Raw genomic sequence first — 14,633 nt, forward strand, 5'->3', positions numbered from 1 at the left:
CTGTGTTCTGATTTAATTGTGTGTCTTTGCTGTCCCAGCCCTGCACTGTCTGCTCCCCCAGGGGGAGCCCTTGCCTGGCCACCGTTCCCTCCTCCCTCTGGGGCTCCTGCACAGGCCGGCCAGCCCAGAGCGGCCAGCCCAGAGCGTGGGCCCAGACTGGGCAATAGCAGCCTCACCAGGTCCCCGCCTTCCCGCTCGGCCCCGCCCCCGGCCCGGCCCCAAGCGGGCTATAAGTTCCCTGCGCTCAGCCTTCCCCACAGCGGCTGCCAGTGGTCCACACCCGGAGGGTCCTGCCACCAGTCCCAGGAGACACTGCCACCCTGACCATGGCCGAGGGTGAGTATTAGGGTCAGGGCTGCCACTCCTCAGGAGCCCTGTGCCTGGCTGTCCCTCCCTGGTCTTGGTGCTAAGCCAGTGCAGCCGGGGTCAGGACAGGCTGGGGCTCAAATCTTGGAGAGCAACATGAGGTCTGGGCTGGGTGAGGGCTGCCTGGCTCCCAGTCCTGGCTGGGCTTGGGGCCTCAGTTTCCCCATCCCCAGGGCATAGTCATTGACCCCTGGCTGCCTGGGTCAGATGAGGCAATGGAACATGAAGGCGTGTGTGACCTGTAAAGTGCTGTGTAGTGGACATTGTTCCTGTCCTCAGTCAGTTAGTTGGGCTGGGTCCTGCTGTGTGTCAAGTGGCATAAGGCTGTGCAGGGGCTGTTGGCCTGGCCTCAGAACACTTAGCTTTGGGGAGTCCCTGCCAGCTGCGAGGAGGCGTGCCTGCTGGCCTAGGCGGTGTGCAAGCCGACCCTGGCCGGGGCCAGAGAGGAGGCTCCAGCATCCTGTGGGGAGTGGGCTGAGAGCAGGATGTCCTTAGGTCCCGCTGGCTCTCAAGTTCTGCAACCCTAGTCTTCGGCCACTTGTTGAGTCTCAGTTTCCCCTTCTGTAAACTGTTCTTTTAAAAAAAATGATTTGAGAGAGAGAGAGGAGCCTGGATTTGTTGCTCCACTTATTAATACCTTCATTGGTTGATTCTTATATGTGCCCTGACCAGTAATTGAACCCGCAACCTTGGCTTATTGGGACAATGCTCTAACCAACTGAGCGACCCGGCCAGGGCTCCCTTCTGTAAACTATGGGTGTAATGCCAGTCCTTGGTACATCTGTGAGGGCTGAGAGGAGTGGAAAAGGGGCTCAATTAATTTCCCACCTGCCTACACACACACACACACACGCACACACACGCACACGCAGTGCTACCATGCCATATGCCAGGGGAGGGGATTTCTACAGTGAAGGAGGTCCCTGCAGTAATGCTGCTGGAGCCAGCATCCCGACGCGCCCTTGGGTCGGGTCTCCATTTGAAATGACCCCTGCACACTGCAGTCCGGGAAGGAGCTGGGGGAGAGGGAATGTGGACAGGGCCAGGGGCCATTTGGGGCAGAGATGAGTGGGAGGAACCATGAACCTGCCTGACCTGCTGTGTGATCTCAGGTCCTTCTCTGGGACGCAGCTCCCAGGGTGTGGGATGGAAAACCAACTCAGGACCGGCTGTGGCATGTCGCTAAGGTGGCCCTTGTCCCCAGTGCAGCTCCGTATCCCCATCCCCAAGAGTGGGGCTCGGTGGCCTTGGAGATGACAGTTATGATGAGCCTCCCACCCCGGTGCCCGAGGGGCCACTTCCTACAGGAGTCCCCCGGGCTGGAAGGCCTCGGGTCCTTCCTCCGTGCAGACATCCTGTGATTTCAGACCCTGGGGTTTCTGAGCCTTTAAGCTGGGCATGACTTTTGGAAATCCTTCTCCAGACAATAGCCTCAGAGCAGGGACTGGCCGTCTCCCGGAGGGGGACAGCAGAGCTCTCTCTCCTGCAAAGCAGGCCAGCGGAAGTTCTGCTCCTTGTGGAGGTCTCTCCCGCAGTGATTGCAGGGGCTCGGCTTCCCGGTGTCCCCTCCCTGGCGGGAGAATAACACAGGACACAGTGGAAGAGGGGAAGGGAGGAGAGGCGGGAAGATGGAGAACAAACCCTGAGCTGTGAGCGAGGTGGCTACTAGTGCAGGCTCCGGAATCTACAGCCCTGGACTCAAACCCCAACGCTGCCATTTGCCGTGGGACCTGGGGCCACATAATGCCTACCTCTGCCGTCGCTGGGCACTTCGCGCCTCGCTTTTGGGATATTCCATGGCAGGAGGCAGGAGACCTGAATTGATGTCCCCGTGGAAGGACTGACTCGCAGGGTGACTTTGGGCAAATCCCCACCCTTGGGCCTCAGTTGGCCACATACTTCCCAAGGGCCCCACAACTCTGAGAGTCTGTCTTGCCCTCTTCCCCCACCCCGTGGGCTTCCCAATCTTGACCTTGAGCTTGCCAAGGTTTATGAAGTTTGTGCTTCCCTCAGACCCCCACCCATCCCAGCACCCCTACCCCTGCCTGGTCGTCAGCTCCTGTCCTGAGCTAAGCCCTGGGGAAAGGGTGTCCCAACATCCCCAACATCCTCTGCTAGAACTCACTGCAGCCCTTTGAGGCTTGAGCGAAGGGGGCACAGAGAGGGAGAGACACCTGTCCAGGGTCACACAGCTGCACAACAGAACTGAAACCTAGACCCAGAAGACTCCAAAATCCCCATCATTTTAAAAACCTTGTATTATGGAGAATATTGAACAAACATAAAAGAATAGAGAGCCCTGCTGGTGTGGCTTAGTGGTTGAACGTCGACCTATGAACCAGAAGGTCACAATTCGAGTCCAGGTCAGGGCACGTGCCAAGGAGGTTGCAGACTCAGTTCCCAGTAGGGGGCATGCAGGAGGCAGCTGATGGATTGGTGATTCTCTCTCATCACTGACGTTTCTATCTCTCTCTTCTCTCCTTCTCCCTTCCTCCCTCTGAAATCAATAAAAACATTTTTTTAAGCGGAGAGATGGCATAATAAATGTGCTTGCCTCATCAGTCTCAACCGCCACTAGCCTATAATTGCTCCTGCCTCCTGCACCCTCGTCTGACCGCCTCCCCGTTATTTGGAAGCATCGTTTCATTTGTAAATATTTCAATATATGTCTCCAAAGGATAAGGCCTCTTTTTTAGATGTAAACAAATGAACAAAAATTCCTTAACATCACCATTATTCCATTACTATTCAAATTTCCAGTTGTCTCATACATGTAATAAGTGTTTTAAGTAGTTGTGTGTTTTTTTAATCTGATAGCACAACGGTTGGAATGTCTCTAAAATTCCTCATAATCTATAGGTTCTCCCTTTAACTCACCCCCATTTTCATTTGTTAAAGAAACCAAGGGCCTTGCCTTTTGTTTCCCTCAGTGTGAATTTTGTTGTGTCCTGGTTCTTTGTTTAAAATGTTCCTCAGTCCTCTGTATTTCCTATAAATTGAAAATTGAAACTAAAAGGCAAGCCTGTGTAATTAACCTATCCCAAATACTGCCCTTGCTTTAACAACAAAACACACACACACACACACACACACACACACACACACACCAAAAAAAAAAAAACACCCAATAATGATAGAATAGCTGGAGTTTACTAATTATTTATTATGCACCAGACACTGTACTAAGGAAGGAGCATGGTAGGGGGTCGTAGCTGGCCGAGGGATGCCCCCCGGACTCATGCCCCTCATTGTCTCCGTAGATCTGAATGTGGAGAAATGGGACCTGGAGCTGGAGGCCAATGGCCGTGACCACCACACGGCAGACCTGTGCCGGGAGAGGCTGGTGATACGGAGGGGCCAGTACTTTCGGCTAACGCTGCATTTTCAGGGCAGAAGCTATGAGGCCAGTGTGGACCGCCTCACCTTCAGTGTCTCAACTGGTAAGTACCTTCACACCCCCTACAGCCTGAACTTGTCCTGTTCTGTGATTTGATTGTCCCCTGACAGACAATGGAGCAGGTGACTCCATTCCTCTTTGCCCCCCTGGAAAATCCCCAGCGGTCACTAGCCCCGTTTCCCAGATGAGGGAACTGAGGTGCAGAAAGTAGAGAGACGTCACCCAAGGACACGCAGCTTTGTAAACAAGTCTGAGCTTCTGGACACCTTGGTTCCTAAACACCTGTTATCAGGGTTGGGGTCAAGATCTTTCGTGCTCGTTTCCACATCAAAACAACTTTCCAGCTCTTATCAATAGCTGCTTCCCAAAATCCACGCAACCCGGCCAGGCCTCTGGGATCAGGCCCAAATGAGGCCCAAATGAGGTCTGGGTGCTGGAAAGAACCCAGCTGGCTCCAGCCCTAGGGAGGCTGCCTCAGGCTCAGGGCTGCACGGACAGACCTGGGTTCTGGTGCAGACGGGGCTGCCTACCTGCTGTGTGACCTGGGGTGAGTTGCTTAGCCTCTCTGAGCCTGAGTTATCGTGTGAAAAGCAGTCATGGTGAAGGGTGGTTAAGTGAGAAGGGCCTTAGTTGGGGGAGTGCCCTGTTGACATTAGTGGCTGTTGCTGATCTTGCTCCAGGGTCTCCAGTGATGGGTAAAGGGACATCGAGACCCCAGCCACCCGATCCCCAGATGCCCATGCCCGTGCCTGGGAAAGTGGCTTTGAATGCCGAATCCGCTGCTTTGGTTTCCAGTGGGAACCACTCCTTTGAGGTCATCGAGGGGCCACCTGGCTGGGACTCTGGCCCAAGGGTGGGAAAGGGCAGCTCTTTCTGAGGTCACTGGGGGCAGGCAGAGCAGCGAGCAGGAACTAGCTGCACCCACCTGGCTGAGGCCTGTATTTATTTACCTGGGAGGCCGTTTGATAAGGCTTATCACAGCGCCTGCAGACTGGCCACGGATATCCCCTTCATCCCTTTCCTTCCTCCCCTTCCGCTTTGGGCAGGGGCACACCCACTACCCAAAGTCACCCCCACACACCCAGCACTTATGGGGCTCTTTCTAACAAAGGGCCTCCAGCTAGTCTCTGATCTTTCTAGCTTCAGTTCCCCTTCTGTAAAGTAGCAGGTTGGAGTACGTAACAGTGGTGCTCTGAGAAGAGTCAAGCGTAGGATGATGAAAATCACATCTATGGAGCACCTACTGTTTGCATTCCCATTCTAAATCCCCCCATCTGGGAAGCATAAGGAGCCCCATTTTACAGATGGGAACATTGAGGCTCAGAAAGGTCACGTTGCTTGCACGGGTCACACGGTGTCTATGAGAAAAGAAAACTCAAACCCGACCCTAGAGTTGAAGTTTCTCATCACTGTGACCCCACAGCAGGCACCTTCAAGTGCCTGCCAGGCCTCAGTGTATTCCTCTGTGAAATGGAACGGTAGACAACTACCAGCCTGGCAGCCTGGGATTTCCCCCCTTCCTTTTTTCTTCTTTCTTTTTCAAGGTGTCCCCTTTCTTTCTCTTCAATTATCTAAGTGTTAGGTAGTTAGGGTTCCAAGTTCAGGGTTCTGAAGGTAACCAGCCTTCCCACCCCAACAACTAATCTCTGTTCTCCAGTCTTTGCCAAATTATCTCAAACCGTAGCCAACCTGCCCTGGCCACTTCCACAGCCCCTGCGGGCAGCCACGGACGGAGGTCACAGTCTCTCTGGATGCACACAGCTTCCCCTGTCTGAGCAACTGAGACCCTCCCCAGGGCCGGGGAATCCTGAAGGACAATAGAAGGAAGCCAGGCCTCCCAACTCCAGGCCTGGCTGGTGTCAGCGCCCAGCCCCTGGGCACCCTAGAATGTTGGAACATTCTCCCTTGGGATCTTCCTGTCCTACCTCTTCAGGGAAACTGAAGCCCAGAGCGGGCAGATCGCTGGCCAAGTCACCCATGGAATGAAGTGTGTGGCCTGACCCCACACATCCCCGAGGGCTGCGTGTTCCACCCAGACAGTCCGAGACCTGACAGGCTCTGTTATGGGGTACAGACCACAGGAGACAAACACCACCTTTGTTACCAGATTAAAGCTACGCTCCCTCCAAGGGAGGGCCAGGGCGTGAGGGTGAGTGGGGTGGGAGTGAGACCAGCCAGAAGGAGTGAAAAGAGCTCTTATGAGGCTAATAGAAGGCTTTGCTCTGGACGGTTCCCCTCAGCCACCACCCCTGGCCTCCTGCCACCCTGGTCTGGGATAGTGCCCAGGACCCTCAGGTCCCCAGGGTCATTTAGGCCCAGGGGGTCCCTGCAGTGTCTTTGGCCCCACAAGAGTGCAGTGTGGAACCGCAACCCAGGAACTTTCAAAGCCAGTTTACGTGAGCCGCGGTGAAGCCTGGGGGACAGCCTGTCCTCATCGCCCCCTCCAGGCCCCTTGGAAGAAATGGCCGTGTGTGGGGGGGGGGGGGGGGCGCGGGGCACGCCTAGGTGCTCCGTTGTCCTGGGACAGAGAGAAAGGAAAGTGTGTTTCCTGACCTTTCCCTGGGGCTGGTATGTCAATAGTGACTGTGGCTATGGGACCTGGCCCAGGTTGTAACCGTGGTGACCAGATCATTGATCTTCCAAACAGGGACAATTCTGAGAGTGAAAGGGATGCCATTAATAATTATACTAGGACTACAGGCATAGACTGGGACTGTCCCGGCAAACTGGAACATGGGGTCACCCCGACTTTACCCCTCTTGCCTCAGTTTTCATTTTATTCCAGTCTTCAAAATGTTATATGGCCTGAGAATGCTGATTTTTAATGGTCCCCCTTAACCCTTTGAGTGCCAACCAATATCCTAGGAACTATGCTAAAATTGCCAAGGCGTTTTTTGCTGATTTTACAGCAGTTTAGGAAAACAATTATGAATCGCAAGTAAATGAAGTTACATATTTAAAAACTTAAGGAAACCTTTACTACATTGACATATTTAGCAATATCATCATCACTAATAAAAGCAGACTTAGAACTGGACGCCATTTCGAAGCTTTGATAGCGCTCCTGGCACTTTTGGCGAAAGACAGGAGGAGCGCGATTGCGCTCCCCAGCACTCTAGGAGATATATATATATATACAATTGATTTCAGGGAGGAAGGGAGAGAGGGAGAAAGAGAAACATCAATGATGAGAGAGAATCATTGATGGGCTGTCTCCTGCATGCCCCACACTTGGGATCTTGGGATCGAGCCCGAAACCTGGGCATGTGCCTTGACCGGGAATCAAACTGTGACCTCCTGGTTCACAGGTCGACGGTCAACCCTGAGCCATGCCAGCTGGGCTTTAATGGTCCCTTTTGATAATACTGAAGATAGCTCACATTTCTGTGTAATTACTACTTCCTAGTCACTGTTTTAAATGCCTTCTATAAACTCTCACTGAATCCTCTAAAGAGTGTTAGGAGGTGGAGGCGACAATACACAGTAACTTTTGTTTATTGTGCACTTACAATGTGCCAGGCACCTTCTGAGACATGCCTCATCTTCTTTAAGCTTCAGACTGACTTTGTGAAGAGGTAGTGCAATTGGCTCCATTTTACAGATGAAGAAACCGAGTCACAGAGAAGCTACATAGCTGTCCAAGGTTACAGAGCCAGTTTCAGACCTGGAATCAGACCCTCCCAGGCATGTGGTCTAAACCTATTTTCTTCTTTGATGAGAAAATTGCAGATTAGAGAAGCCTGGTGACTTAGCTCAGGTCACACAGCGCTCAGGGCCTGAGTGGGGGAGCCAGAACCAGATAGGTTCTCGGGCCCCAGTACTGCTGGACTCTTCCCTCAAATGCCTACTGTGGAAGCCTGGGAGCGTTTAAAGGCTCACTGCTGACTCCTGGCACCCAGACAGGGTCCCGGAGGCCAGTGTCAGGCCTGTTAGTTCATGATTATATTTGGGCCTGGGTGTGGATGGTGGCTGGGTGTCGGGAGGGAGCCCCTCAGTGAGCAGGCCCAGTATTGTCAGCAGCAGTGGGCTGGGCTGCAGGGAGAGGGTGGACGATTAAAAATAAACCTTCCTGGGCAGCTGCCCAGTCCAGCAGAGAAGGTTCTGTTTCTCTTTTCCGCCACCCAAGTCCAGAAAGGGAGACCAGCCGCCCTCGCCCTCCCCATGACTCAGTCCTGCCTGCATGGGCCAGGCCCGCCCCTCCACCTGAAAAAGCAGCTATTTGAGGCAGCTCCTCTACCTCCCTGAGCCTTGAGACCCCCCACACACACACCCCAGGGAGCATCCTCTGGGAATGAGAGGTGCTGAGGGGACAGCCAGAGCCCAGGAACCTGGGCTCAGATGCCGACCCCGCCCAGGGATACTGAATCAAGCACACAGCGGGCACATGCATACTTGCTTTGATTTCTGACCCGGGGGTAGCCTCAGTTTCCCCCCTCAAGGGGGCCTGGGGGAAGCAGGGAGTGCCCAGGCATTTCATAAAGTGCAAAGGGCAATGGGCAGGTGAGAGACGGCTGTGAGCACTCCTCGGAGCTGTCATGGAGATCCAGAGGCCAAAGGCTGGAGAGGCCACCAGGGACCCCGCCTATCCTCTTCGGAGCCTGGGTTTCTTTTCCTGAAAGGGAAGAAGGACGTCAGTGGGTAAAGGAACTCGGCAGGAAAGGCGGGCCCCCGGGGGGCACCTACCCAATTCCTGTCCCTGCTGCAGGCGGGCAAACGGGGAGGGGGATGGGCTTGTCCAAAGCCATGGCAGCCCAGAGCAGCGTGACGGACCCTGCCCCAGGCTGCACTGACCCCTCTCCCAGGAGGAATCTGTCTATAGCTTGTCGTGCATTCCTACAAAACCACCCTCCAAGGGTGGGGTTTGATCCCCATTTTACAGATGGGAAAACCAAGGTTCGGGGAGATGAAATCTCCTGCCAAAGTTCTCTCCATGGTTAGTGGCATAACTAGGCCTTGAATCCAGGCCCAAGGACCCCTGGCATGTGCCAGGCCCCTGCCAGTCCTGACTCCCTCCCTCCCTCCCTGCCCACCCCTGGCTCATGGCCCCTGCTTTCTCCTTCCACAGGCCCAGCCCCCAGCCAGGAGGCCGGGACCAAGGCCCGCTTCCCGCTGTCCGATGCCGTGGAGGAGGGTGCCTGGACGGCCTCAGTGTTAGACCAGCAGGACAGTGAACTCTCGCTGCAGCTCATTGCCCCAGCTCACGCCCCCATCGGCCTATACCGCCTCAGCATGGAGGCCTCCACCGGCTACCAGGGCTCCAGCTTCATGCTGGGCAACTTCACCCTGCTCTTCAACCCCTGGTGCCCAGGTGAGGTGCACTCCATCCATGGGCAGGTGGGAGGTGGGCAGGGCCAGACCCACCATGAGAGCTACTGAGGGTGGGAGATGGGGCAGAAGAGACATCAAGGTGGACTGAGTGAGGCCCACCCTGTGCAGCTCTGTGCTCAGCTCCCCCGAACCCTGCGATGTGAGGACTCCTCTTATTCCCATGTATAGAGGAGGAGACAGGCTCACAGAAGCACAATGACTTGCCAAAGCCTCAGAGCCACCAAGCGGTCTTAGCCCATGTCTTGTCCGCATGTCCCCATGGCACTGTGAGCTGAGCGTGGAGGTGGCCGGGTTCTGAAACTCTACTTAGGAATGGGGTGCCCATGGCTCCCACCTGGTACTGTTTCACAGGGCTCTGTTTTAAACCTCACCAGACCGGCAAGAGGAGAGGAAACCGAGGAGGTGGTGGGGTGGGGTAGCCAGGAGAGGGGGGCAGGAGCAGTTTTATCTAAGTGTCTCCGCATACACCCTCTCAATTATTCCTCTCAACCAGCGCGGGGGGAGAGGTCAGGGGCCTCATGTCACAGGCAGGAAACTGAGGCTCAGAGAAGTGAGGGGGCTTTTGGCAGCTCCTTCAGGAAGTAAGTGGACCAGGCTGGACGAAGCTGGGGAGTCGGAGGGGACACTCGGGAGGACCGAGGCCAACTTGAGCAGGTGGGAGGAGGCAGGGGCTGCCACAACGCCTCTTGGGCCTCAGTTTTCCCATCTGACTAACAAGGCAGTCGGCTGGGTTTCCTTCCTGCTCCTACACAGCAAGGCAGAGAGGGAGGCCTTGTGGGTGGGTCTCAGCCTAGGAACCGGTGTCTCCCCTCAAAGTCTCGGCCCAGGGCAGAAATCCTGGTCTCTCCAGCTTCAGATAACCAGCTTCTTACAGGCCATTGCTTTATTTTTTTTTCTTCTCCATTTGGGGGTATTTGATAACATATTTGAGCAGAAAGATGTTTTATTTTCTCTTTTACATACTTTGGCTTTTATTTCTCATTATAACAGTAAGACAGGAGACCGTCCTCTTTATAAAACCTCAAGCACTGCAGAGACAGCCACCCCTTGTCACCCCTCCTTGGGGAACACCATCATAGCCACCATGGGGGGCTCATCTCCTTAGATTTGGGCACATGTGCCTGGAGATATCACTGCATTGAGCTCCTCTGTCTCCTCTAATGTAAAAGGATCCCACAAATACATCAACCTACTGGGTTGTTTTTCTTCTACAATATGTCTTGAGGACCTTTCCACATTCATCTGCACACAGAGACTCATTTTTTTATGTGGTTTTATTAACTTCAGAGAGAGGAAGGGAGAAGGGGAGAGAGAGAGAAACATCAATGATGAGAGGCAATCATCAATCGTCTGCCTCCTGCACGGCCCCTCCTGGGGATTGAGCCCGCAACCGGAGCATGTGCCCTGACCGGGAATCGAACCGTGACCTTCTGGTTCATGGGTCGATGCTCGACCACTGAGCCATACCAGCTGGGCCATCAGCTCATTCTTTTTGAGCACCCGAGTGACCATATCCTGTCCATGTGGCTCTTTCATTCATCTGGTCCCCTACGTCAGGGTTTCATCATGGGGAGGGTGTTGCACCCTTGCTTTCGTGGCCACATGGGATGGTTTCTCAGGACAGAATCGGCCTTGCTGGAGCCCGCTGTGTGCTTGTTTTAGTATATGTGCTGCCGAAGCAGGCACATGTGTGCTTGTTTTGATTTCTGACAACCTGCAGAGCTTACAGCCCGTTGGCAGCCCAGCCCGTGGAGCAGGAACATGCAGTGTCCTCCTCCCAGCCAGCACTGTGCGATTGCAGAGTCCAGCAAACAGGGAGCAAGGTTCTGGGGATGTCCTCCTTCCTCTGGAACTGTCCCCTCCCTGCCCACGGGTTGGCGTGGCGGTCAGCCAAGCAGCACAGTGACTAAAGAAGTGACCCACATCCCAGGGTGAGAGCCTCGAGGAAGCAGTGGGCCTGGTGATTGGAAAGCAGGAAGTTGGGCTCTGTGTGGGGTGGGGCTGGACGAGGACACTGTTCTCCCTCTGGGGCAGAGGGCAGGATCCGACCGTGACAGGGGATACCCTGTCCCTGAGCTCCAGCATGGACAGGATCAAGTGCCCGTTACAAGCAAGGCTTCTGTCCCCAGTGCCCCACCCTTCCCTGAGCTGGGAACCTGAGCTGGGGACACCCAGCGTGCTGACACGCTCACTCCAGCTCACTCCAGCTCACTCCGATGGGAAAACACTGTGGGCATTTCTTTCTCTTTCACTCTTTTTCCCACACTGCCAACTGATTTATAACCACATGGTTCACTTATCGTAAGGCTAATTTGTATTGCACAATTTCCGGAGCCAAAGAGCAGGATACATAGACACTCAGCCATTGCCACATCTGCCTTCCTCCATGCAGTACGAACGGGGGTGCTGGTCACTGCAGAGGGGCCGGTGGAGCCCGGGGCCCGAGGGGTCCGGCCGCTGCATTCTAGCCCAGCTTTGCCAGGAGCACCAACTGTGCTTTCTCAGGCAGAGCCTGGGGCCACCATTTCCTCAGGGGCCCACAAAAACATGTGAATTGTTTTAAAATCAGAAGAAAACAGTAAGTGTTTAGGCCAGAGAATATGTCTTAATATTACTAGATCCATCATTATACCAATGCAGGCATGAAATACATTTTTAATATATACATTTTTTTTAATGGAAACAAAAATGCCCAGGGCCCACCAAAGGCATAACGTGGCTCTGGAGTTCCCCTTCCTCCGTTTCTTCCCCTGTGACATGGAGACGGTAAAGGCCAGCCTGATATCTGACCTCCTGCCCTCTGGCCCCGGCTACCTCCGCCCCCTTGTCTGTCCTCACGGGTCACAGTGAACTAAGTGCCCTGCATTTTTCAGCTGCTGCAACTTGGCTGTCTCTGGTCCCCTGCTTAGCATGTCGCCAAGGCCTCAGATGCCACCTGCTCCAGGTGGCTGTGCCTAACCCCCGAGGGGAAGAGACCCCACCTCCCCCCAGCACCGCAGACACACTTCCTTGGCTTTCTCTCCACCCTGAATAGTGCTCCTTCCTCACGCCGGCTCGGGCTTTAGCTGACGAAGCACCTTTCAGATCTGCCACTCATTGTACACACAGGGAACACAGAGAGGGGGGCAGAGCAGGAGAGGTGACCTGCTAGGGCCACACAGCAAGTAAGGACCAGAGCTAGGGGCTCCCAACTCCTGCCCGGGCTCCTCTGCCCTTTGTTTTAGCATCAGTTTTCCCGTTCGTAAAGTATTCTTGAGGCTCAGTTTTTCCACCTGTAAAATGGGGCTTTCATGGATCCCTTCTACATAGGGCTCTTGTGGAGAATAAGCAAGTTATTATATACCACATGCTTATCACCAATCCGGGCACTTGACAAATGTTGGATGAAAGGCAGCCCGCCATTGTTGTCACTAACTGATAATATAATCTCTGTCATTGACATGGGATTATGTATTAATGATTAGTTTTTCAGATTAAATGCTAGAAAGGCTTCTGAGACGCCGACCTGGCCCCGGGGAGTTGGCATCCCCGATGCCAAGTCTGCGGGAACCCTGGGCCTCACCAGACCCAGAGCTGAGGCCCTTCCTTCCCACCCACAGCGGATGCTGTGTACCTGGACTCCGAGGAAGAGCGGCAGGAGTACGTCCTCGCCCAGCAGGGCTTCATCTACCAGGGTTCGGCCAAGTACATCCATGGTATCCCTTGGAACTTTGGGCAGGTATGGTCTCACCCTGCCCCTCCCAACCATCTCAGACCCACTGTGTGCTGGGCCCCGGGTCTGAGACAGTCAAGCTGCAAAAGTGTGATCTGGCCCCAGAGCCACCCACCCCATGTTGTCAGCATTCAAGTTCCCTGAAATGGAGGCTCAGAGACAGTCCAGGCCAGGCCTGAGGTCACACAGCAAAGGGTTTTCCTACCTGCCATGGGAGCAGCAGCCCCAGATATTCAAGGTGGGAAAGAATGAGGGGAGCCTTTAGGAGTTGTGGGCAGGCAGTCATTCCAGGAGAGAGAAGGGGAACATTCAAGGCCATATATCAAATTAATAGACAGCACTTGGTGAGTACTTACTGTATGCTCAGCATGTGCTGAGAGCGGGCTTTAAACCTTTATCTACATCAGTGGACCTCAAGCTTAAATATACATCAGAATCACTGGGAAAGTGTGTAAAATACACGTCACTGGGCCCACCCCTAGTTTCAGATTCAGTAGATGTGGGTGTGGGCTGAGATTCTGCATGTTTAACAAGTTCTCAGGTGATGCTGATGCTTCTGATCTAATGTCTATACTTTAGGAACTGTTGGTCTGGATATATCAGCTAGCTACTGCCGAATAACAAACAAGCCTAAACCCGAGAGGCTTAAATCTCTGGGTCAGCCAGGGTATGGCTGTCTAGGCTGAACTTGTCTGACCTCAGCTGGATGGCTCATCTCTGTTCCATGTGGTTTCTCATTCTCCCAGGCCAGCCTGGGCTGGTTCTCCAAACCATTGCTGTTTTCCTCTACCATTCAGCCTTCCATAAAAATTCTTGAGACATTGCTGAGAAAATTCATGAAGCAAAAACTATCTCACCCCTGACCCCTCAACCTCCTGATGTAAAGGAAGGAAATAATTGCCCACAGGGGACAGGGCAGTTCCTGAAATAGGCACCATGTGATCTGGGCTTTGAAGGAGGTGGGTGCATGTCTACTAGGCAAAGGGAACTGCACGAGCAAGAGCTTGGAGATGGGAAAATTTATGCCTAAGAAGTATCTTGTAGCCTGAGGAGCATCGTAATTATGAAGAAGCCCCAGGAGGTGAAGTGGGAGAAGTCAGCAGTGTTCAGGTTGGAAACTGGCCTTAATGTCAGGCTGATGGCAATAGGGAGCCACAAAAGGATTCAAGCCATGGAGGGAGACCTGTGATGAGGCCTGGTTTGGGACAAGGCCATAGAGATGGGGAGCAGGGGGCAGACGGAAGAGCCTTCGAACATGACAGATCCGTGGTCCAATGGATGTGACAAGGAGGGAGTCCTACTTTTGATAAAGATAACATTTGAGTTGCAAGGATGAGAAGGTGTGAGCCATACAGAGAGTGGCAGGAAGAGCATTCCATCCAAGCAAAGGAAATGGCCAGTCCAAAGGCCCTGCAGTAAGAGGGGAACCCCAGCCACAGATCATGCAGGGCCCTGCAGGCTACAAGGGAAATCTAGATTTTAATGAGTATGGTAGAAACAGAGGCGTGACGAGATTACCAGTAGATTTATATCTTTCTAATCTACGTCAGTTCCAATCAGAGCAGTGTGGGTGGGCGGGGTGGGGGAGGAGGGGGCCCTCATCCGCTCTGCAGGGTGAGTCAGGTTTTGGGGGAAGTAGGAGATTTGGCTGAGCAGAGAGGGCAAAGGGACACTGGCAGGGCCTGAGGTGACTCTGAGGGTAGAGAAGCCCCAGGGACACTGGGCTCCCCACTCAATGGTCTCTACTCCAAATCCCCAGGACCCCCCAGTCAGACCCTGGATGCAGGCACACCCCCTTTCCCTTTCTCATACACTCAGTCTTTGTCCCAC

At 53.9% G+C, this 14,633-nt stretch overlaps 1 protein-coding gene across 1 annotated transcript in view; it reads left to right on the top strand.

The window, feature by feature from the left end:
* The first annotated feature begins 227 nt into the window (after nucleotides 1-227).
* The window catches only part of TGM2 (transglutaminase 2), a 31,417-nt gene continuing 17,011 nt past the window's right edge, over nucleotides 228-14,633 (top strand). Inside the window, exons 1-4 of the mRNA XM_005858248.2 lie at nucleotides 228-336; nucleotides 3,627-3,806; nucleotides 8,829-9,071; nucleotides 12,691-12,809. Of these exons, the coding sequence (XP_005858310.1) occupies nucleotides 327-336; nucleotides 3,627-3,806; nucleotides 8,829-9,071; nucleotides 12,691-12,809 (552 nt within the window). The 5' untranslated portion in view covers nucleotides 228-326. The remainder of the gene's footprint in view (nucleotides 337-3,626; nucleotides 3,807-8,828; nucleotides 9,072-12,690; nucleotides 12,810-14,633) is intronic.

Source organism: Myotis brandtii, unplaced genomic scaffold (genome assembly GCF_000412655.1).
Source record: "Myotis brandtii unplaced genomic scaffold, ASM41265v1 scaffold1163, whole genome shotgun sequence".
NCBI lineage: Eukaryota > Metazoa > Chordata > Mammalia > Chiroptera > Vespertilionidae > Myotis > Myotis brandtii.